General features: G+C 40.5%; 1 protein-coding gene across 1 annotated transcript in view; it reads left to right on the forward strand.

The window, feature by feature from the left end:
- The window catches only part of PIK3CG (phosphatidylinositol-4,5-bisphosphate 3-kinase, catalytic subunit gamma), a 24,840-nt gene extending 7,270 nt beyond the window's left edge, over positions 1-17,570 (forward strand). The window contains exons 2-10 of the mRNA XM_009076653.1: positions 289-354; positions 459-684; positions 4,415-4,518; positions 5,278-5,424; positions 6,621-6,711; positions 9,854-9,984; positions 10,582-10,693; positions 12,600-12,757; positions 17,289-17,570. Of these exons, the coding sequence (XP_009074901.1) occupies positions 289-354; positions 459-684; positions 4,415-4,518; positions 5,278-5,424; positions 6,621-6,711; positions 9,854-9,984; positions 10,582-10,693; positions 12,600-12,757; positions 17,289-17,570 (1,317 nt within the window). The remainder of the gene's footprint in view (positions 1-288; positions 355-458; positions 685-4,414; positions 4,519-5,277; positions 5,425-6,620; positions 6,712-9,853; positions 9,985-10,581; positions 10,694-12,599; positions 12,758-17,288) is intronic.
- The last annotated feature ends 6,668 nt before the right edge of the window (positions 17,571-24,238 follow it).

A 24,238-nucleotide genomic window follows, 5' to 3' on the forward strand; every position in this document is an offset into this window, starting at 1 on the left:
TTCAAGGCCAGGCTGGATGAGCCTTGAGCAACCTGATCTAGTGAGGAGGTGTCCCTGCCCAGGGCAGGGGGTTGGGGCTGGATGATCTGTAAGGTCCATTCCAATCCCTAAATTCTATGGTTCTATGATTCTTGAATCAGACACAGAGCTTTGCTTTGCTGTTTTCAGCTTTGTTAAACATCTTTTACTCCTGCAGCAGTGTGTTCTCTAGTTGTCATTAGTAAAGTGTAAGTGCAGTGGGATCTTAAATGTGTTTAATAACATGTCTTCTATGTTTGCATTACTCAGGCTGTGAAATTTGAGCCATATCATGACAGTGCATTGGCCAGATTTCTGCTGAAACGTGGTTTGAGAGTAAGTACTTCAAGATACAGCCAACTTATGCAAAAGTTGCTGCCATTATTGAAACCCTTTGTCAAGAAATGCATGCTGATTCTGCTGTCTTTCTTTGCCTCTAGAACAAAAGAATTGGTCACTTCTTGTTTTGGTTCCTAAGAAGTGAGATTGCCCAGTCCATGCATTACCAACAGAGGTTTGCAGTCATCCTGGAAGCTTATCTCAGGGGCTGTGGAAAAGCAATGCTGCATGACTTCATGAAGCAGGTTCAAGTGATTGAGCTGCTGCATAAAGTCACAATGGAGATCAAGTCAGTTTCTGCAGAAAAGTATGATGTTACTTCTCAAGGTATTTGCTAACAGGCATTTCTTTGTTGGTAATAATGCTGTTTTTTCTCTTTGGATGTGGAAAACTAGGCAGCAAATTGTACTGTTTAGAACATTTGTGGATAAATTACTGCCAAAGGGCATCATTATTACCTCTTTTAGAATGGGAGTGTAAGTCAGTAATGACTGAACCACTAATCGATTTGTTTGCTCATTCCACCCCAAAAAAGGGGAAGAATATTGGTGATAGCAAATATCAATGTTACAGGCACCCAGTACTTTCCCATGCCTTGGCTTATCTTCTCAAACCTCACACCATGCAACTGGGAAACAGCTAAGTTCTTGTACATAACCCTTAGCTGAATGCCAGCACTGAAGAAAGAGACAATCCAGGACACAAATATTAACGGGAAACAAGAAGTGACACTTGCCAAGAAACACAGCCTCATCCCAAGCTCTCACTGAAACACTCTTGGCAAGAAGATGGGGGAGGAGTCCTGTCCAGCCTCCACTGGTGGGTCAGGGGTGAATATACAGAGCAAGCCTTTGAGGCTTTGAGATGTGCTGAATGGGAGTCCTGTGAGACACAGATGTGGTGGTGTTTTTTCTAGTTCTAGTAAGCACTGTTCTGGAGCCACAGCAGGGTTATGCAATGCCTGTTTACCTCTGGGTTTTGCCTGCCTTTTTTTTCTTTTTGTCCCCCAACTTCCTTAAAAGCTTGTTTGCCATTGTTCCTGTTAGTTGTTTGGTGTTGGGTGTAAGTGCCAGAAGACATATGACAATATGAAAATTCCAAAAGCTGTAGCTTCCTGCATGTTCAGCCTGGTATGTTCCAGGCCAGGAAGTCCTTGGGTGGGAAAGCTTTTCTGCTCTGGTGATGCAGAAGTGGCTGTGGTGGTGCTTCAAAAGGTATTTGAAGGAAATAGGCATTTATTCTGCAATATATCATGTAATATCTGTTATGATACCACACAGTGTGAGTTAAAGAACTTACTGAACCTCTACATAAAGCATTGTTTCTAAACAACCTTCTACAATCCATCTTAAAATGCTCTATAACCTAAATGTGTTCAGTCAGAATCCCATATTTTGGAAAGAAACTTTCCAGCCTTGCAGATGTACCTGTCTGTAGCAGCAGTGGATTCCATAATACATTATCTCTGAAGGATATGTGGGCAAAGAAGAAAAGTTTGAAGAGAAAGCAATCACATTAACACCCACCAGGTTTTGAAGTTAGAGAATCTTTGTGTGTAATGTACAGCAGAACACTGAAAGATGACTTACATAATTGACATTTTCACTGAATAAGGCTTCCTGAAACTGTGTCCTACTAATGCTACATCTAAAGTAATTTATTCTCAGATTATTGAGGATATAATTTTTCCTCCAGGCACCCTCTGCTTCTTACATCTTAAAAAGTGTATATCCCAAAATTTATTCTTTAGGTTATTGCTTCTTTTTGGCCTCATCCTTTCTAATGTTCATTGTTGTTCACATTTGTAATCTGAGTGTTTGGTTTTATTTCATTTCATTCCATTATTCAGTCTCGTCTAATTCTGGTATGTATGTTTCTTGCTCCAGTGTTTGTGGATTGTTCTTAAAGAATAAATTCCTCTCTGTTGGGTCTATACTAGCCCAGTAGCACTCAGGCTGTCAAACTGTTTCTTTCACTTCCCATGTAATCCACTTGCTTATATTTGAACATAGCAAGTGATAATAAATAAATAAATTCTGAGGATCATAATATTGCAGCTTGCATAGGGTTATCTGCTTTCACCACTGCTCTGTGTTGGACGATTTGTCTCCCAAGAATGTGTCTATGCAGCTGTTTCTTCTCTTAAAATGCACTGAACCACCTTCTTAAGCCAAATCAACTTGAAATTTGTTTTAGCAAGTGCCTTCACTTGTGTTTTAAAATCAACTAATTCCTAATCTTTGCTAACTTCAGTTGGCATACAGTTTTCAGATTACATTGTTTTTTTTACCAGAAGAGCTACCACATTGGCTAATTCCTAATCTCTGCTAACTTCAGTTGACATAGAGTTTTCAGATTACATTGGTTTTTTTACCAGAAGAGCTACCACATTGGTCACCAGGCACTGCTAGGTAGTTATTTACTCAAGTCCTGTGGGATAGATATAACATTTGTGTTCTGTGAGATCTTGGCTAATTCTTTTGGCTTGACTTTCTTAATATGAACATGATTCAGCTTTTGACTGTCTTCATTTTCTGTCGACATGTCCTCACAAGCCAAAAAGCCAAAGTATTCTGGGCTGCATCAACAGCAGCATGGCCAGCAGGTCAAGGGAGGTGATTCTGCTCCTCTGCTCTGCCCTTGTGACATCCCACCTGGAGTGCTGCATTCAGGTCTGGGGCCCTCAGCACAGCAAGGACATGGACCTGTTGGAATGAGCCCAGAGGAGGGTCACAAAAATGATCAGAGGGCTGGGGCGCCTCTGCTGTGAGGACAGGCTGAGAGAGTTGGGGTGGTTCAGCCTGGAGGAGAGAAGGTTCAGGGGAGACCTTAGAGCAGCTATCCAGTACTTCAAGGCAGTGTATTAAAAACGATGGAGACAAACATTTTCATAGGGCCTGTAGCTATAGGACAAGGATTAATGGTTTTAAACTAAAGGAGTGTGGATTCTGACTACATATAAGGAAGACATTTTTTACATGAGGGTGTTGGAACACTGGAACAGGTTGCCCAGAGAGGTGATGCCTCATGCCTGGAAATATTCAGGGTGAGGCTGGATGGGAGCTGTGAGCAACCTGATCTAGTTGAAGGTGTCCCTGCTCCTTGCAGGTGGGGTGGACTAGATGGCTTTTAAAGGTCCTGTCCAACCCAACCTAATCCATTCTGTGATTCTATGGTTACGATTCTGTATCAAGTATCCAAGTCCATGTCCAACTTTCTCAGTACAATTTTTTTTTGCTCTTTGATTTTTACCTCCAAAATTACTTGAACATGTTTTATGCAACCTCTACTGTGTAGCTGCAGTTTCATTTAGAACTAGTGTTCAGGTCTTTGTCCTAATGCAGGGTGATAGCCAGTGTATTGCTGGTGCTGCTAACACCTGCCAGCTGAGGTGAACAAAGTACATCAGATGTTGTATAATCTGTACTATTCTGAGCTGAAGATTCAGGAGCTTGAGATTTTATGAATTAAAAGATTCAGTTTAGATATGAACATTAAAATTCTCATTCATATAATTATACAGCAAATTTTTTTCTTACTGGAATGTGAGATTAACAAGGCTGCACTATGGAACCAGTTTCAGGAGGATAGGAAATTCAGGATCTCTGTAGTTTGTCTTCTTATGGTTACAGTATAATTGACTCCAAGAATTCCAAGCCAGAAGTCTGTCTGTATTTCCTGGCAGTTATAAGGGCAAAATATTTCTTGGTGTGTTCTGCTGTGCTTTGTTTTTTAAGTGAAAAGTGGTGTTTTAATGTAACCTGAGTTTTCAGAACACCAAGCACTGTGCATTGCTTCTGACACTGCATGGGGGGCACAGCACTTGGGAGGTGCTTGAAGACTTTTACCTTTAGGTATTTGAAACAGCCCTGACCATTAATAGTGCAAGTTAGTCTTCATCTGCTCCTCACATCAGGAGATCCATGAGGAAAGCCATTTTAAAAGTAGCTAAATGAAGCTTTTTAGCTAAATCATGATGCTTAACAAGTCTCATTAACAATAACCTTTTTATCTTCCAACTTTTGATTTCATTGTGTTTTCGTACTTGTAATTGCAGTTATTGCACAGCTGAGACAAAAGCTTGAAAAATTACAGGACAGCAAACTTCCAGAAAGTTTTAGGGTTCCATATGATCCTGGGCTAAGAGCAGGAGCCTTAGTGGTGAGTATATATATTTCTACAAATTGTTTTTGAAAAAAAATGTAATTGCAAGTATGTGTCATTTGGTAAAAAGTTTTGCTAACATGTCTAAAGGTCTTATTTGAGTGTGAATATGATGACATTTCATGGACTCAGTAGGTTTTTGTTCCTAAAACTCCTACCATTTGTTGTAAGGGTAATGACATGCACCATGCACTTAAAAAAACACAACTCATAAAATTCTAATCATTGAATGGCAGTTATGCTTTTTGCATTAGTTTAATCCAAGATTTAACCAAGTATCCAACCTCTTTTTTAATTTAAATACCTCTATGAAGCTGTTTTATCTAAGTTCAGGAGCTTTGGGATATTCAATTTCTGTTCTTCCAGTTACTTTCTCTGTCTTACCCTGATTCATACCTGTCATTAAGGTTTAGGTCCAGACCTTCAACCCTGTGTTCTGCACAAATCCTAAACAAACCCCATCCTAACCACTGTGAAGAAAGCTAACTCCACTTCAGCCCAAAGCAGCACAGTTTGAAGCAGATTTACAGGCTAAATCCAGTTTTTAGAGTCAAGATTTATATTTTTTTCCTTTACCAGGAACAGTGGTTAAAAGTTGTGCAGGTTCAGTGAGGCTTTATGTGGCAATTGAACCCACTCCTTTCGGTGTGTTTTGTGTGGTATCACTGACTGGAAGTTGGTAAACTGTTCTGTAGCTGCTGTGTGAAAAGGTTAGTGGCACTGGAGTACAGTGAGCAATAAATGTGTCTTTCACAGATAGAAAAATGTAAAGTAATGGCATCTAAGAAGAAACCTCTCTGGCTTGAGTTTAAATGTGCTGATCCAACAGCTCTGTCAAACGAAACCATAGGCATAATCTTCAAACATGGAGATGACCTCCGCCAGGACATGCTTATTTTACAGGTATGATAGCTGAAATGTATAAATTTAATAATGTGAACATTTTAAAACATTTAAAAATCACTTTACTTTCTGGAAGTGTGTGTGTATACTTTACTGCCTATATGAAATACAAGTCTTTTGGTTTTCCAGCTGTATGGTAGGGCTGACACCAACACTGGATCTTTCTTGAAGTAAAGTTTATGTTTCTGTGCTGTGAATTAACCCCAGTGTGATGTGAAAAGAGGAAAGGAAGAGTAAAAGCAAGAAAACTTGTGAGTTGAGCTCAAAATTATTGAATAAGCAAAGTAGAAGTGGAAGAAGACAGAAAGAAAACAAAACAAGTGATGCTCAGGCAGTCACTCACCACATCCCATGGGTAGACCACTGCCCAACCAGTTCCTGCCCAGAAGGTGGTTAACCTACATAAACTGTTTTATTGCTGAGCAGGACATTGTCAGCATTTGTTTGGTTTGGGTCATCTGCCTGGTTGTGTCCCCTCCCAACCTCCTGTGCACCCCCTGATCTAGTCACAGTGAGGCAGAGTGAGAAACAGACAGTCCTGAGGCTCAGCAAACACTGTTGAGCAAGAGCAGGAACATCACTGTGTTCCCAGCATTGCTTTGGTCACCAACCTAAACCACAGCATCCTACCAGCTGCTCTGAAGAAATTAGCTTCATCCCAGCCAGACCAGTACGTACTGTCACCCTGTTTTTTCCTGCCACATGCCATACATACTTCACAATGTGGTGTTCTAGAGGCAGAATCTTACTGAGTGCAAGATGGACTGGCTTTCTGCTGGAGCATTTTTATCATGTATGCAATGGGTGAAGTTAGCAAATGAAAAAGGAATCAGCAGGTAACATTAGTAATACTTCAGTGACTGTTCTGACAACTGGGATGTTAGTACTTCTGGGGATATTTTGTGGAGAAAAATGGACATACTTGCTAATGTATTCAGTCTCATACCATGTATTTATTGATACTTGATAAAATTTAGAGATTGCCTGGTCACAGGACAGATGAGGAAATACAAACCCTGGTTCTGTAACTGATAATCTCGAGTGGCTGCACACTTTCTGTGGTTATCTCTTAATCTGTTTTATGAACCAAGTAAGTTTAGCTCCATCTCAGAAGTCTGGGTAGTGTTGTTTGTATGAGTTCGCATCATGTTCAAATGATTTGAAACAACTTTGCATATACCTTTTGTTTTTACTAGATTCTTCGAATTATGGAATCCATTTGGGAAGCTGAATCCTTGGACCTCTGTTTGTTACCCTATGGTTGTATTTCTACAGGGAACAAAATAGGTATGTGATCACACTTAGTGTGATTGGAAATTCAAAATACCATATTTGCAGAAGTTGTGTGTGAAAGAACCATTCTAATACCTCCTGTGGTCCTGAGGTAAATAGCAGTTTATTGCACACTCTGTTCTGGTGAGTATCCCTGAAGTGCTGCAGCAGCTTAGCTGACTGGGAGTCCTGTACAAGTCCAATTGTTTGAGTCATGCTGCAAGTTTCTTTTTAATAACAGTATTTAGCATGTAACAGCAGTGAGAGTGAGTGACTTATTCCAGATGAATTTTAATGTGTTGATAAAATAAAGAAAAGCAAAACATAATACCTTCTTTTTCCCTGACCTAAAGCTTCGTACCCTCTACTAGGTAGAAGCAATATTTCTCAGAGGGCATTAGTTCCTGCAGCATAGATGATCTGTTTTTTAGAATCATGGTGAGAGAAGTCAAGTCAGAAATCCCAATAAAAGTAAAAACTCTTTTTAATATACATCTGTAATGTACTTCCTCTCTAAAATCCATTGATTTTTTAGAATCATAGTGAGAGAAATCAAGTAAGAAATCCCAATAAAAGTAAAAACACTTTTTAATATAAATCTATAATGTACTTCCTCTCTAAAATCCATTGCTGCATAAAATTTTTATCATCCTTTATTTTAACTTTAGGAGATCTCAGCAATGCAGGAAACCCAAACTCAATAAAAAAAGTATCTGGTACAGTGGCAAAAAAAAATAGTTTCTTTTATCCTAATATAAATGTTTTAAAATTAAATAATATGTATTGATAGAATTTTAATAATAAATGAAATGGAACATTATGCATCAAAGTGCTAACTAACTCTAAATATAAGAAGGGGTGGGTATTTTACTTCTCCTCTAGATGTATTAAAACAAACCTAAGTTTTTAGAGAGATTTTTTAGGATTGGATTTAATTCTGTTTAAAGTCATCTTAAGACCAGGTAATGTATTGAAAAACTGGAGGAAGAAGAAGGAATTCTGGCAGTGATCCCAGCATTCTCATGTTCAAGTTACAGCCTTTGTTATTCTTTCATGAATTCTTAATTGATTCCCCATCCTTTTGTCTTGTTTGCCTCTATGTATGAAAGAGATGTAAGAATTTAGCATCCTTTTAGCACCACAGCAGGGGCATGGTTAATCGTGTAGACACTCCTGCTCAGTTTGCTGAGAGTACCTGCAGCCTAAATTAGTAACACTCAATGTGGGACACTTTGATGTAGAGCTTATGCTTGTTTGGAACAAACCCAAAGAGTAGTGGCATGCAAATGTTCTTTCACAACACTGGTTTGCAGTCTTTTTCCACGCTGCTCCTTCCCTCCCTGTTGGTATTTCCATGGAACTTGGGCAGTTTCTGTGTATTGACACAAGGACAATACCCCATTGTACACTGAGCACGGGGAAGCAAGTGTCTTACACCTGGGGCTGTCATCCCCTCCTGGGTAGAGCTGTCTCAGTCTGTTAAAGACATCTGCATTCAAGGCAGTTTGTGATTCTGGAAACATCTGTCTGCTGCCAAGTAGACCTCTGCAGCAGGAACTTGATCTTCTCTGTATCCCTGGTAAAAGCTCATACCCCGTTCCCTCCACCTTTGTCTGCCCATCTGTTCCCAGCTCTGCAAGGCAGTTACCATTCCTTACTCTGCTGCCTCACTGCTCAATTCGAGAAGTTCAAGCTGGCCCTGGGAAGAGTCACAGACCCCCAGAAACACATCATATAGTGCATTTACTGCTGCACTTCCTCCCAGCTGAACGCAGCCGGCTCAGAACTTCTGTCCTGGCTGCAGAAGATGCCTCTGCACCAGCTCTGCTCCCTCTGCATCCAGGAGCTGTTGGCCGGTAGAGGGAGATTTGTGAGCACAGGCAGGAGAAACCTTTTCAACAGCTGGAATGTGATCCGGAGCTCACTCCCGGGAGGAAAACAACAGCTTGGCAAGCACAGACCAAAATGCAGAGCTCTTTAATTTGGTGGCCTTGGCGGTGGGTTTCAGAGGTCGTATTTCCACAATAGTTTTATTACCAACAAATCCAGGCCACTCCAAGGCAGAAGAAATACCTCCAGGGGGAATTCAGCCATGCATGGAAGGCAGAGGCAGGAAGAGATTACTGTGTCTGTTACTGAAGAAATTGCACATAATTCAGTCATTGCAAAAGGGTAGGACTGTGAATAGAAAGAAATTGATCTGTTTCAGAGAAAGTCAAACTGAAACCGAATCAGAAACTGCTTTGGATCACTTTAGGGAGAAAGGGTTACTTTGGTCTGCTTGCTTATCTCTGAGCTGGAGCTGCAGGTAGAAGACACTGTTGAACTTGAACCAGAGGAAGAAAATAAAATATTTCTAATTACCAAATCAGTTCAACTAAGATCTGACTTCCCCCCATACAGGCATGCCCAGCTCGAGGGCAGACTGCATTTGCTAGTCTTGGCTGCAGTGCAGAGTTGTGTTACAGCCTCTGTTTCTGCTTTTCCCTCCAGCTTCCTCTCCATCACATGCCCTCTTGGCATGCACAGTACAAGGCCTTGTTTCTGCACCATTTTGCTGCGGTGCTGATTTGCCTTTGCAAGGGTCTATACAGCTTAGGGACAGACCTCTGGGCCCTGACAGCCAGAGCTTTCCACCAGCCATTCCTCACTAGCTACACCTCACGGTGTTTTGCTGTTTCTAAACCTTTCTGTGTGTATGTGCACTTAAGCTCAAATTGGATTTACTGCAGGAGGGCGAGCTCTGATCTTGTGCCACAGCTCTGGCAACACTTGCATCCCCAGACTGCTGCAACACTGCAGCTTTTCTTCAGCTCCTCAAATTTGTGAAGGTGGAGAGAAGCTGGGGAGAATGTGAATGGGGCTCAGGACAGGAGTAGTTCCTCCCCCTGGGAAAAGCCTTATGCAGAGGGTCCCCACTCATCATGTGATACTCTGATTTTAAGAGAGGAGGAGTTGAGGATGCCAGGCAAGTTACAAGCTGGTTTCAGCTGGGAATGGACAAGAGCCACTGCTGCTTGTAAAATCAATTTCTGCTCACAACCTGTGAAGTTCTGCAGTTGATTTTAAAAACACAGTTTAAAATTTAATATTGCGTATTTTTAATAGGCTTTGATAGAAATGTAATAACTTCTGACTTCTCCATTGTTTTCTCTAGGAATGATCGAAATTGTGAAAGATGCTACAACAATTGCCAAAATTCAGCAGAGTACAGTTGGGAACACTGGTGCATTTAAGGATGAAATACTAAACCAGTGGCTCAAGGAAAGGTGCATGATCGAAGAGAAGGTGAGTTCTTCAGATTTTTAAGTAGGATTTTCAATGCACCCTACTAATTCAGGAGCACAGAGCCCATGTGTTTGTTACTTTGGGGAGTTAGAAAAATCCATTCATTTTCCCTGCACTCAGCTGCAGGTGTCTGTGAAAGAGCCTTTAGCATCCAGCTGGCAGCCAAACTCCTGGGAGACAAGATGGTTTTGAAACGACTCCTTTGTCAGTGGAAGTTAGAAGTGACACAGGAGGAGCAGATTGAAAGGACATCTAAGAACACTGAAAGGCTGTGTGGGTTTAGGGGATTTAGATACAGGTTTGGGTACTCACAACTGCTTTGCTTGCATAGGTCCACTGACCTGTTAGAGCTTTCAGCCAGCTGTTTTTCCTCAGAATGCATAGGCAACTAGATGCTTTTCTTTGTGCTGAGGGATGGAGCCTGGGAGTGCAGTGCAGGGCTGTGATCCTAATCTCTGCTGAGCAGTGCTGTATTTCACAAGACAGTTTGTCTAAATGTTGATAGCTACATGTCAACAGAAAGGCACATAACTTTGAGAATGATTGCATTTAGTGTCTAGCACTGAAGCATTTAACATCTCTAAGATTTATTTTCAGTTTCAGGCAGCTGTGGAAAGATTTGTTTATTCTTGTGCTGGATACTGTGTGGCAACCTTTGTACTTGGAATAGGAGACAGGCACAATGACAACATTATGATTACAGAAACAGGTGGGTGGATTTTTGAGAATTTCATAGAAGTGCAGACTGTCTGTACTTCACTAGATTTGTCTTTTGTTTTGATAAATAATGCATTGAACAAAGAATGTAGAGACACAGTCCAATTCTGTCAGTGTTGCTTACAAGCTCAGGTCCTCCTGTGACATTGAAATGTATTGTCATCCCTGTTGGCCTTCCTAGAGGCTCTAGATATTTGTCATTAATAAAGCCATTCTTTTCCAAGGAGCAGTTTGATACAAAGTAAGTCATGAGGAATGTAAATCGATTTTTTGAGTGTCCACATCTAAGATCTAAACATCAAAATAACTTTATAAAGCAGAGAGCTGCTCACCTGTCTGAAAGGCTGTGGATGTGGTTCTGACAGAGGTCAGTGGGACTGTATCTGTGTCAGAATTCAGATGGTTCTGGACTGTTTTCACTTCTGAGGAATATATTTGCTTTATGTACCATTGTAAAAAAAAAATCCTGGGAAATAAAAGTGTATGTGGAGTGTATTTTTTTTGCTACTAAAATCTGTGGGATGGTTGCAGTCCTAAAAAAAACCCATAATTTTTTCATACTACAAACTTTGGGAATTATTTCTGTAGCTGCACATCATTTCATCCTTAATTTTACTTACCTATGGAGGCCCCAGAAAGGACCCCAGAATGGGCAGAATATATGGAAGAGTTTTATTTGATCTAAGGAATTCACTTTTAGTTTCATGCTCTTCTTGCTTCATAATTAGTCTCTGCTGAAAGACAGAAAATACTTTAGGGCTTAGTTAGGAGGGTGGATATTTAATATTAATCATATTATAAAGTTTTACCAGTTGAAGGCTAGAGGGAAGAAATACCCTGAAGGCAGAAATGAGCTAATTGAAGTAGTTCAGTAAAAAAGTTCACCAGAAGTCCTTGAGGAAAAAACGGCAAAGAAATGCATTAATTTTAACATTGTATATAATAGAATGCAATGTTAATTTCCTTTGGCAGAAAATGAGGCACAGGTCAGTAGACAGGCAAACAGAGGAAAAAGTGTTAATTCTGTGGTGGTCAGGAGCAGGTTTGCCTTAGAGTCTTTCACAGGAGTTGTCTTGAGCTTCAGAAGCCAGAGGGATGTCAGTCTGAGAGGTCTGCAGAGAGTCACATTGGTGGGTTGGAAGAACTTGGAAGCTGGTTTAGAATCTGGAGCATCTAAGGATGTTCCACCTACAGATCACTGTTAAGTATCATCTTACATAATTTGATGTTTGGTCTCTTTTTATGCACGTACCACTGCTACAAATCTCTGTTTTTAAGTAATGACACTCTTGTATCCTTACCCTGGAATAAAGCAATCTGCAGAGCAGTAGCACACTCCAGTCCTGTAGGTGTAATGAGCCTTAAAAGGGAGTTTTTCATCACTTTCATGGGAATTGATACCCTACTACTCTCTCAAAGCTATCCCAAGGGTGACAGTGCAGACTTACAAGGTGTTTTAGGACTCACTAATACAGGTCTGTGAGGAAGCAGCATGTTCTAGTCAATGATGTTTGCCAAGGAGCTGGATAGTGCCAGAATCCCATGGGTCTTTGAAAATTAACCCTCAATCCTTCTCCATGTACTGATGTGCTGACTGTTATGGGTATGAGGCACAACTTTCCTTGGCTGATTTCAGAACAGCTGTGAGTGTATGTTTAGAAAATGCAGCAGTTCTGTTGGGTTTTTAACCACTGCTGAAGATACATAAAAAGAAATTTTGCCAAGAGGACAGAATTACCTATTTCCCCCAAGAAAAGAGAGGAAACAGTCTTTTCTGCTGAACTAAAGAGTGATACCCAAAAGCAAGGGTTTGGAACAACTGTGAATACAAGGAAGTGTTCTTGGCAGTTTATTGTATTTGAGTCTAATTGTGATTTCTTCTTCTTCTCTTTATGAAGGTAACCTTTTCCATATTGATTTTGGCCATATTCTTGGGAATTACAAAAGCTTCCTTGGGATTAATAAGGAAAGAGTTCCTTTTGTGCTGACTCCAGATTTTCTGTTTGTCATGGGGACTTCTGGAAAGAAGACAAGTCTCCATTTCCAGAAATTTCAGGTAAAGAATTAATATTAAGCTGCAAATCACTTAAGCATGTTTTTTTACCCTCTGAAACTACCATTAGTGCCTTGGTTTTCAAAGCTCTAGGCTCCTGGGTATTATGCTAATAAAGTGCACTGAATCATAATACAATTCCGGGATATTTTAGGCCCAACTAAGAGCAAAAATTATCTGTAGGATTGTGGGAAGTAGAATACAAACATCCACAAAACCACATCGAAAAGCTTGTTAGGAGCAGACCAGATAAGCATTTCTTTCTTTGTTTCTTTTCTTGACTGAAAATACTTTATAGAGGGCTTCAGTGTTTGTGCAGTTAGAGGAAACTCTCAGCACTAAGCAGAGCCTCTGTGCAGCATGAGCAGGTGTGAGACATTCCCCAGCTGGTTTGCTAGTCTTCTTCCCTCCTCAGTCTGCCCTCCAGTTTTGGGGCTCAGACTGCTGCAGCTGAATAAAAATCTGTAGCAACCCTATATTATGTCAGATGTTGTTTTTGTGGATAGATAGGTTTAACTCTCTGAAAGAAAAGAATGGTGTTCAAAATCTCTTCTGTTGCAGCTTCTGTTCAAAATTGAGCCCTTCCAAAACAGTTGTGTTTTTTCAAGCTAGTGTAGGACCTGGGCAAGGAGGGAGCAAAGTAAAATGCTGTTTAATGAAGTGGCTGAGAGTGTGGCTGATCAGAAGTAAATGAGTGTCTGGGGTGTTACTCCTGTGCTCATCTTTAGAGGCTTTGAGTAAGTGCCTGATTCAGAAAGCAGATTCCTAATACGATCAAAAGAAAAAGCCTCCTGCAGAGTGTGAGTCAAAGCAAAAGCCTAACTTACATGTTCTGGATTCCCTGTGGGTGAACCAGTCGAAGTAAGGAGTCTGCTTTGGTGACCTGAGTACCTAATTAAGGATCTTATTGTTGGATGGTAGCCCCTTTGACCATATACATGATTGTCTAGCAAACAACAAGGCAATTTTCACCTTGACCCCTGTGACTCTGACAAGAGAGTCAGGTCTTTCCTCAGGTCTTCATCTGCTTTCTACACACACCCACACTCTCCCTGGCCATTGTTTCTGATGGGCAGTGTGAATTGTCCAGGACAGTGTGAATTCCCACCTGTGCACCAGGGGAGGAGTTGCAGGAGGAACTGTCTGGGTGCTCACATAATGAATGCATCCAGGGATGGGGGAATTGTGATGACTGCAATTGACTTTGGGCCTGCAAAAGGGATAAAATGCTGCTGGAAACTGGGCCAACTGGGCAAATGGGTCTTCTAAGATTGCAGGCAGCTTCTGGGTGAATCCCCTACATAGCATTTTGTCTCTGTATGTGGCTGGACCTCAGTGCCTTCACTCACACATCCAAAACCAAGTGCTCCCCATCTCTGGGCTGGACACACCCTGCAGGTGTCCCTTCCAGGGATGGGGATCACCCAGAAGCCTCATCTAAGACCTTCATAGTCTTTGGAGCTTTGTCACCTACCTATTACTAGTTTGCCTAAAATTGTATTTGATAGTTTTTGCATTAAATTCTCAATGTGTTTTTATTTATTATATTTATTTGACTTAATTCATTGGATGTGAGAAAAAGTTTTTTCCTGTGAGGGTGGTGAGACACTGTCCCAGGTTGCCCAGGGAGGCTGTGGCTGCCCCAACCCTGGCAGTGTTCACAGCCAGGTTGGATGAGCCTTGAGCAACCTGCTCTGGTGGGAGGTGTCTCTGCCCAGGGCAGGGGGTTGGGACCAGATGATCTGTGAGGTCCATTCCAACCTCTAAATTCTGTGATTCTATGATTCTTTTTTTGTTACTCTGCTGACTGGATAATACAGAGATCTGTATTTTCAGTACTGTTCAAATTCTTCTATACCATTTCTTTACAAAATCTCATGTATTTGATTGTCAAACAGACAGAAAGGTGACAGAAAGCAAAAGGGTAGACAATTCATCATTAAAAATACTTAATTGTAGTATATGTACAGGGAAGGGATGGCCTATATATTGTCCTCTATTGGGCAAGGGATTTTGGTTTCTCCTCAGCTCCTCTCATTTTGCCTTTGGCTTTAGGTTGGTTAGCAGCTTTCTTCCTAATGCCATGGTAAACACGTACATATCCTTGACACATATGTCTGTGTTATTTTTGGTTCCCTCTGCCTCTCTCAGAAGCGTAAAAATTCATTTTCTTGGGAGATACTAATTCAGTTCCTGTCTGAATAAATAGCTGTAACAGGCAGGTGCAGATTTTTTTCAGTCTCCTGAATTCCTGGAAGGACTGCCAGTGAGATGCAGTGCTGCAGGTGCTTCGTGACTGCAGAATTGTTTGCCTGTCTCAGACATCCAAAGCAGTGAAAATGCATCAGCCATACAGAAATGTGAAACCTTCTTTGATATAACTATAAAGAGCTTTCGTCTCTTTCAAGGGGAACAAAACACACACTAACTCTTGTGACAAGATTTCCCTGTTTGAAGTTGATAATACATAAGTAAAATTTCTTTTTTATTTTTTCTTTTATTTTCCCCTGGTGTCATGGAGAGAAACTATTCCCTGTGATAACGTGATGATGGTGTTTTCTCTTGTAAATTGTGCTTTGACCTTTGCAATTTATCTTCTGCTTTGCTAGAACTAAACTAACCTTGTAGTTCATAAGTATGATCTTATTTCAGGACAGAACTTCTTTGGAAACAGAGTGAAAGGTTTAAGGTCCCAGGCAATAGCAAAAAATCCTACAGACAGATCTTCAACACAATATCTTCCTTCCTTAGTAGGGGAGGTAGTGGCTGCCCTAACCCTGGCAGTGTTCAAAACCAGGTTGGATGAGCCTTGAGCAACCTGCTCTGGTGGGAGGTGTCCCTGCCCAGGGCAGGAGTTGGGGCTGGATGATCTCTAAGGTCTATTCCAATCCTTAAAATTCTGTGATACTGATTCCTAACCTGTCTGGTTGTGTGTCCTGGTGTTGCTGATGTGACCATCGACAGATGTTAAAATTATTTGTGCACTTCTTACTGTTTCAGAAGGAGAAAAACACATCTTGTCAGAAAACAACCAGAGTTGTTAGAGGGTTGATGGGATTGGGTGAAAGTTTATGCTAAACTATTTGGATTTCCTATGAGTTCTTCAATAAATGAATTCACAGTTGTGGAAAAGTTAAATTGAATATTTAATTGAGTAAAAATTAGCATTGTTTCAGCTTTGGTTTTAATAACCTTCTTGGAAATGTTTTTCATCTTCTTACATGACTGCATTGCAGGCCTAATTTCTAGTTGACTGATGATTGATGTCTTCGTTGCATTGCTATTTCTAATAGTAAATAGGTAATAAACTTAATGTAAGAAATAATAATTTCTGTTCATACATTAGTCACTTAGCATCAAATATTATTTCAAAAAGCATTGCATGTTTTTCCAGACTGCAGATATCTCATTCTTCTAAAGGTTATGTTGTTAAGCAAAGATTATTTATATATGGAAATTAAAAATCTATAAAAAAAGCCTATGGAATCCAGTATGACAGTACATAAAGATAGAAGTCCTACAGCAAGGCAGAGAGCCTGAAGACTAGAGCTGTCAGCTGAAAAAAATGCTTAGAACACCAAGGCTGAAAAATCTTCCCTGTTAAAAAAGCTGCAAAGCTCCAGACATCTCTGTAAAGTGCAGAGCAGTCCCTGGAGGTGCTGCTTTGTTCAGTGTCACGTGCCAGCCAAGGTCTTTACATGGCAACATCCCAACTGGAAAGGAAGGCAGTGAATGATTGCTCTCTCTTTTACCAGCCACGGAAGGAGAATTTGAAATTTTGGTGAAGCTAAGGCTTCATGCTTTAGTAATGAATGTAATTAGTTTGTACATCAAAACATACTTGTTGGCCTAGCATGTGGTGATGATTAAGTCACACCCAGTAGCAAATGCAGGTGTCCATGTCACTAGGTGAGTGGGTTTTTTAGGACTCCTCTCTCTGACATAACTGAGTGATTGAATAGCATTAGAATCATAGAATCATCGAGGTTGGAGGAGACCTCTAAGATCATCCAGTCCAACCATTAACCTGTCACTCTGCTGGAACCCCTAAACCCTAAACCATATTCTCCAGCACCAGATCCAGACACCTCTTAAACACTTCCAGGGATGGTGACTGCACCACCTCCCTGGGCAACCTATTCCAGTGCCTGAACACCCTAACAGGGAAAACATTTCTCCTAACATCTCATCTGACTCTCCCGTGTCCCAGCTCAAGGCCATTCCCTCTCGTCCTCTCCCTGCAGCCATGGCAGGACAGACATCCCCCACCTCTCTCCAGCCCCTGTCAGGGAGTTGCAGAGAGCCATGAGGTCACCCCTGAGCCTCTTCTCAAGGCTAAACAAACCCAACTCGCTCAGCTCTTCCTCATACAACATGTGTTCTAGATCTTTTCTGAGCTCCTTGCCCTTGGCTGGACTCACTCCAGTGCCTCAATGTCCTTTTTGCTGTGAGCATTGTTTTATGAGAGTCCTGTGAAATTCCAGCACCTCTCAGTTCATCTCATCAATTAACAAAACATTCTTCTCTCTCACAGGACGTGTGTGTGAAGGCTTATTTAGCTCTTCGCCATCACACAAACCTGCTGATCATCCTGTTCTCCATGATGCTAATGACTGGAATGCCACAATTAACCAGCAAAGAAGATATTGAATATATCAGGGATGCACTGACAGTAGGGAAAAGTGAAGAAGATGCCAAAAAGCATTTTCTGGATCAGATAGAGGTTTGCAGAGATAAGGGCTGGACTGTGCAATTTAACTGGTTTCTACATCTTGTGCTTGGAATCAAACAAGGAGTAGAAAAGCATTCTGCTTAATATTTTATGTAAATTAGCTGTGGGTGTGAATAGGAGGTTAGTGAATCTACATGTTGTTTATGAATTCTGAATTAACAAGCAGTCGAAATTGCCTTTACTTTGCTGGCAGCTTAAATGGATCTTCTAAAAAGGCAAGGACTTTTGTTCTGCCCCTCCAGAAGATCTTCCTGCAGTTAAGATTTCTTTGTTTTTAAATTTCTGATGACAGGCTGCTGCATGGTTTGAACTAGGTGCTTTGCTGACATGGCCTGCATTTTTCTTGTTTTCTTCAGTAATAATTTCAGATAAATAAGAGAAAGATGATAACCTGCAAATCCTCCATGACTTTACCTTAATTGTTCACGAGGGTCAAGTCCTTCAAAATCAGAAGAATCTATTTAAAATCTGTGGTTATAGTGAAATCTCTGTAGGCAATCACTTCTGTCTCAGGATATCTTACATTCAAGTGTTCTTCACCCACATCCTTCCCTTTTGTCCCTTCCTCAACACTTTGTCCTGTCTGGATTTTTGATACAGTGTCAGTAGAAAAGAGCTTTGGCTCTACCACTGGAGGAAATTGCCTTACTGTTACTGTAGCCTCCTGACATAGACAACTGAGCTTGACTGTCCTGCCAGGACAACTTCATAGTTCCCTGGAAGTTCCTCAGGTTTGAACCTGAAATACTGAAGGTTTCATTTTGAAAGATTTTTTTGCTGTACTTTTTAATGGGGAACATCTATATTATATTACAGATTATATTCTTACTGTAAAGTTATTAAACTTCAGCCTGTATAGTAAAGGCTTTGTAGAAAAAGCAATGGTACTTCCTTATTCCTCAGAGAAAACTCCTTATGTAAGAGTAATTGACATTTTACCAAATATTTGAGAAACCCAAAGTTATTTATTCTTTGGTGATATATTTTTGGGATATACCTAGAACGAATGAAATGTAACCTTTGAAATTGTGTATATTTTGCTATTTATTTTTCAATTCCTTAAAGAGAATATACTACTGAAAAGCTATTTATGAAAGAAAATAAATCATTATCTTTAACTTCAATATTTAAACTTAAAAGAGGAAAAAATGGGCAGTGCTAAGTAGAATTTTAACTCCTCTGCTGTAGGATGTCTGCAAATCATTGGTAGGAAAGGAAAAAATATACAGCCTGAATTAGCCTTTGACTTGAATTATTATGGTATACTTCCTGCTAACTGATTTTTACCAAAGAGAGAAGATGGCTTACAATATTGCTTTTTTTGCACTTGTGCTCATGTAATTTCTTCCTTCATTGTAGTGTTACATGAGCTTCACATTGCCTATACATGATTAACTGAGGTTTGAAATCCTGTTGTCATTTGCTTTGATCATGTCACAGAACAGTTGTGATTTTAACTATTGTTACTACTGAGTGCATTCTTGAAGGACTTTTAATAAATGTACTGTAATTGGTGTCTCAGTTATGAGATGCAGCCAATCTATTCTTGAAATGTAGATGGTTAATTGGTTGCTCTGCACAACAATTTTTGATGTCTGTGGTAGACTCTAGCTAAGGAAATCTTAGGCTGGTTTATTGTTCTGTTACATTATTGTTCTGTGCAAGATATGCTTAAAACCCTGCTAAAATATAAACTAAACGGTGACTATTGTCTTTAAAATTATATTTTTAGATTTGTATTTTATAGACCTGAAATAAATGGATATGTTCTATTCATTTGGCTATTAGTGGTGAATAAGCAGCTTAGCCAAAATACAGGTAAATATTTTTTCGCCAGTTTCTTAAAGACTATTTAATCTCGGTAAGAAATAATATTCGAAGTTCCACTCAAAGGAGTTGGTTTAGTTCCATATTAATAACTCTGTTCGATGTCAGATATCTTAGATTTTAATAGTCTATAGTATTAGAATTGCAATTATTCTAATTGTAAAATGTGAATAGAATATTACCACTTTCTAAGTCATTCCTGGTTTGTTCCATAAAGAAAAATCTGAAGATTTTTGTTAAGTTCCTCGTTTTTAAGAACTAAGTAGTTCTACTGCTAAATTTAACTCTCGCATGGGGAAATAAATGCTAATCACAACTTCAAGGGAAATGGCTCTTGAAGCAGCCTCTGTTGGCAGGGAAAGGGCTACAAGAGATCTGCACCCAGAGGAAAGCAGTGTAGTCCAGCACTGAACTTAGACTGATGGTTTTTATCAGCAGTTTACAGTGTACTATGTGGAATTGTACACAGAGTTTGTTCCAGACATCTGAGACACCTCAGTTTGCTGGAGCTTTAGCACAGGCACCACTGCCAGAGCAGGAGGCTGAACCACAATTTCCTGAGTCTTCCAGTGCATAAACACACTGCCCTTTCAGAAGAGCTGGTTCTTAAGGTCTGTAAACCAGGAAATGTCAATTAGTCACTAACCATGTTCTTCAGAGACTCTAACACAGCACACAGAGAAAGATAATTGCTAAATGAGTTGATCTCAATTATCATCCTCGTCTCCTGTTAGCCTTAAGATTATTTGTTGAAAATTAATTTTAAGGGCTACTTTGTGTTTAAGAGGTATTAAATTTTCTTGGTAGTCTAAATTCACGTTACTGCTTAGACCTAACAGCAGAAATTTGAATCCATTCCTGGAGTCAGTGCCTCAGATGTGGTTGTGACTTGACATATGCTTTGGGTCCATCAAGGTCAGCACAACGTTGGTTAGCAATGAGTGTGTCCCCAAGGCTCCATCCTAATTATGATCCAGGAGAGGAAGAAAAGCTGAAATGGAGCTAAGGTGTACAGTGTGATTATATTTAGCTCTTCATTGAGTACACTGGTCACACTTGTTAGAGGTATTTAATCTATCATTAGCACAGTATTTAGCCTTATTTAACACCTGTAGCAGATTTGTTTCTAGAATGTGGTCAGTGATACAGAAATACAGATGAACAACTGACTTGAGAAAATTATCAATGGAAATTATGGCTTTTGTAGGGTATTTTTCATGCTAAACCTTTTTACTGTTTACCAGCAGCATTCTGCATGAGTCCTGAGGATTATATAGGTTACAGACTCTGTGCTGACAACTTTCTAATGTAGTTTGTGTAAACTAGCCTTGAAAAGAAGAAATCATTAGAATCCGGGATAGATCTGCAGGTGCTGGTGGGCCCTTTGAGAACCTCAGTAACACTGAAGTGTCAGGAAAGCACATCAGTGTTTTTCAGAACCTCCTAGTTGCAACTTCCTCAAGGATACATTGTTGTCAGGAAAGCACATCAGTGTTTGTCAGAACCTCGTAGTTGCAACTTCCTCAAGGATACATTGGACACAACACTCCAGAAATTGTTGATTCTCCTGGACGATGAAGGTCTGCAGGAAGAGTTTCCTGCTGTGCTCACCCCACTCTGCATTTTGGAGGAGGAATTGACCAGAAAAAGTACTAGTCTATTTTTAAGCTTTGTGGCACATTTACAGAAAATGAGATTCATGCTGGAGAAGAGAAAGCAGAGAAAAAGAGAAACTGTTTGCCTGCAGTTACATGGTTAATAACAAGGACTAACCAAAGATAGAAATGACATGGTTATACCCAAGTGAGGTTTTCATCATTGTGTCATTAGGGAAGAGAAGTACTGGTGACCCATTCTAATATGCTGATGCAAGGAGACAGACAGGAGGACAGGGCTTTTCCTGGCTTTTTGAGCACCAGTGGCTCTCATACCCAGCCAGAGAGAGGCTGATGACCTGCCTGTTGATAACAAGAAGTTGTCACTTGATGGGGAAACCGTTTTCCTTCCTGCCCCTGGGAATGGGAGTTTGTTGTTCCAGAGGGTGCCCAGCAGCACTTGACGTGGCAAGAGCCCTTGGCAGGCTGAGCAAGACAAGCAGGCAGTGCTTAGAAAAAGATGTACCATTTCTCAGGTGTTCTCCTGGGGATGCAAAAGAAGAGGCTGTCACTTTGGAAACAGCAGCAGCACTGCCAGGAACACATGGCAGTTAATTTTAGCTAACAAAAGAGACCTGCGTATGGCAGAAGTGCTATATCTAGTGTGAGCACAGCCCACACTTGGCTGCAGTCACTCTGCTGTTCAGCATTAGGAGTCACTGTTTGCAGAGGTTGGTCATGCTCTCAAAGCTGGATTTGGTCTAGTGTCTATGGTCAGAGTTTACCACTAATCCATGAATTAAAAAATGGAAAATAATACTCTGTAGATTGCAGCATTTCTTTATACGATAAACATTGAGTAGATACACAAAGAAAGGTTAAATCTAATGTCATGAGGAATACCCAGGCAAGATCCCTGAAAGGAGAAATGGAAAGAAAATAGAAATGTTATGGACCCATAGTGCAAAACAGTTTTAAAACTACAGCTCAGACTGTGCACCAGATCCTCCTTTGCCTTCGAATGTATCTTCCTTCATCAAAACTAATTATCCTGCAAAAGGCTATGAGAGCTATGACTTTGGTAGCCTAAGAAATCTGCTGCCACAATGCATTAACAATTCAAGACATGGCCAGAGTTTTTTGCTCAGTATATTTACTGTTAAATAACCTGAGATGAAAGAAAAAATAAATGCAAAGAAACAATTAGTCTTGTGCTTCTTCCCTGAATCAACCAGCAAGTGTCTGGGACTGGCATTAAACTCATCACATAAAGAAGTTATTCCCCATCATGATGGAAATGCATTTTTCTCTGAAGCATTTGGCCCCCTGTCAGGGACAGGACACTGGCCTGGACAGACTCTCCCTCTGATGCAGAATGGCAGATCTTCTGCTCAGCTGTCAAATATCTCTCCACAGGAGAATCTTGGGGAAATAAACAGGTCTCCTCAGGAAATGTCCTCCCTCCAGCCAAGGTTATCCTTCATTTTGATGAAGTTCATGACAGCATCTCTGTTGTACAAACCTGCTTCTTTCCCACAGAGTATGACGTATTTTCCAAACCTTTTAAAACAGTAATTCTGCCTGCCTGGAGAGAAAAATACCCAGAGACCTCAGTAATATTAAAGCAGTCTGAAATCAAAACACTGCAGGCAGGGACCTTTCAATTCAAGATGATGGCTCATGCAAAGGTAGGCAATTATTCTTCATGCAGATCTTGTGTTCTAGGGAGATGTTACTTAGCTACACGTTAATTTTTCACAGGACCAGCTTTGGCATTCTGAGGGTGAACAGTGGCTTCTGACAAGACCAGAGACTTGAAGGTCCTGTGGAGACTGACACCAGCTTTGTGAGGTGACATCCCCCTCGAGGGCTCTAGAGGCACAGTCAGCACCACCAGTAGGGTCTGGAGCTTAGCAGACAGGGTATGTTCCTGAAAGGCTCTTCACAGGATTCATCCTGCTCATCCAGTGCTGTTACCAGGACTATTCAATGAGAGTAAATACAGTTTATAAACCATAAACTTTTATTTTAATCATTAGGTAAAACCATAATGTGAGTGATTATTCCCTGTTGCTGCTCAGGAACTTCACAACCATAAGCTTTTATTTTAATCAGTAGGTAAAACCATAATGTGAGTGATGATTCCCTGTTGCTGCTCAGGAACTTCACCCTGATTCCTTGGTTCTGTTCTCTTGCTGGAGTTGCTTGGACCTCAAAATCTAAAACCAGAATAGACTGTTCACTTCTTACAGGCAGGAAATGCACAGCTGAAAGTCAGCAGAAGAACCAAGTGTCAAAAGTGCAGGTAGCTAGAGGTGCTGTCAACACCTGCACTGGGAGAAACTTGTTAAAAATTCTCCTGACTGTGAAAAGGAATAAACAGCAAAAGAACTAAGGGCAAGCTGTGTGTATATGCTTCAAGGTGCAAAGCCCTGGAAGACCAAGATTTCCCAAGTTTAATGCTCTGTATTCACCCTCCTGACTCCTGTTATCAATGGGTTCAAGATGGAAAAGGAACTTTATAGTGAATAAAGTGATGATTGATGAGAAACTCAACATGAAGACAGGCTGAGGGAGTTGGGGCTGTTCAGCCTGGAGAAGAGAAGACTGCATGGAAACCTCAGAGCAACTTTTCAATATCTGAAGGGCCTACAAGGAGCCAGAGAGGGACTCTGTGTTAGGAACTGCAGTGATAGGACAAGGGGTAATGGGTTCAGACTGAAGGAGGGGAAGTTTAGGTTAGATATTAGAAAAAAAGGTTTTTTCCTGTGAGTGTGGTGAGACACTGGCACAGGTTGCCCAAGGAAGTTGTGGCTGCCCCAACCCTGGCAATATTCAAAGCTTTCAGTACTCCCCATAAAGCAATACTTCAGAGTGCCCTTTAGAATATTCCCTTCACAAGAGATAGGCCAATAAAAATTATATATGGATGAGTATCATAATTGCAATGCCCTAATTTACAACAGCATCAAAGATAAAGCATGAGAAATATTTATTAGTGTTATTTACAAGATCAAGAGAATATAACCTGAAACTGAATCACAGGAAAGCAATTAAATGCTCTGTTTTGCCAAAAACACGTGGAGACCACAGAACAGCTGTTAACAGCCTGCCAGGGTTTGTTTTATTACAACAAATACAGCAGATGCCACATAGTTCACAGCAAGACCTCTCAAAAGCTTAAAGGACACCACAACCCTTGAACCACAATTTAAACATCATTAGAAGTAGACAACTCACTGGCACCAGGCAGAGCAGCACTGTTACAGGGAGAAGCTCCATGAGTGTAAATGAGGACACAAACACCCATAGAGCAACATTTCCATTCAA

The sequence above is a fragment of the Acanthisitta chloris genome, unplaced genomic scaffold, assembly GCF_000695815.1.
Source record: "Acanthisitta chloris isolate BGI_N310 unplaced genomic scaffold, ASM69581v1 scaffold14276, whole genome shotgun sequence".
Taxonomy (NCBI): Eukaryota; Metazoa; Chordata; class Aves; order Passeriformes; family Acanthisittidae; genus Acanthisitta; species Acanthisitta chloris.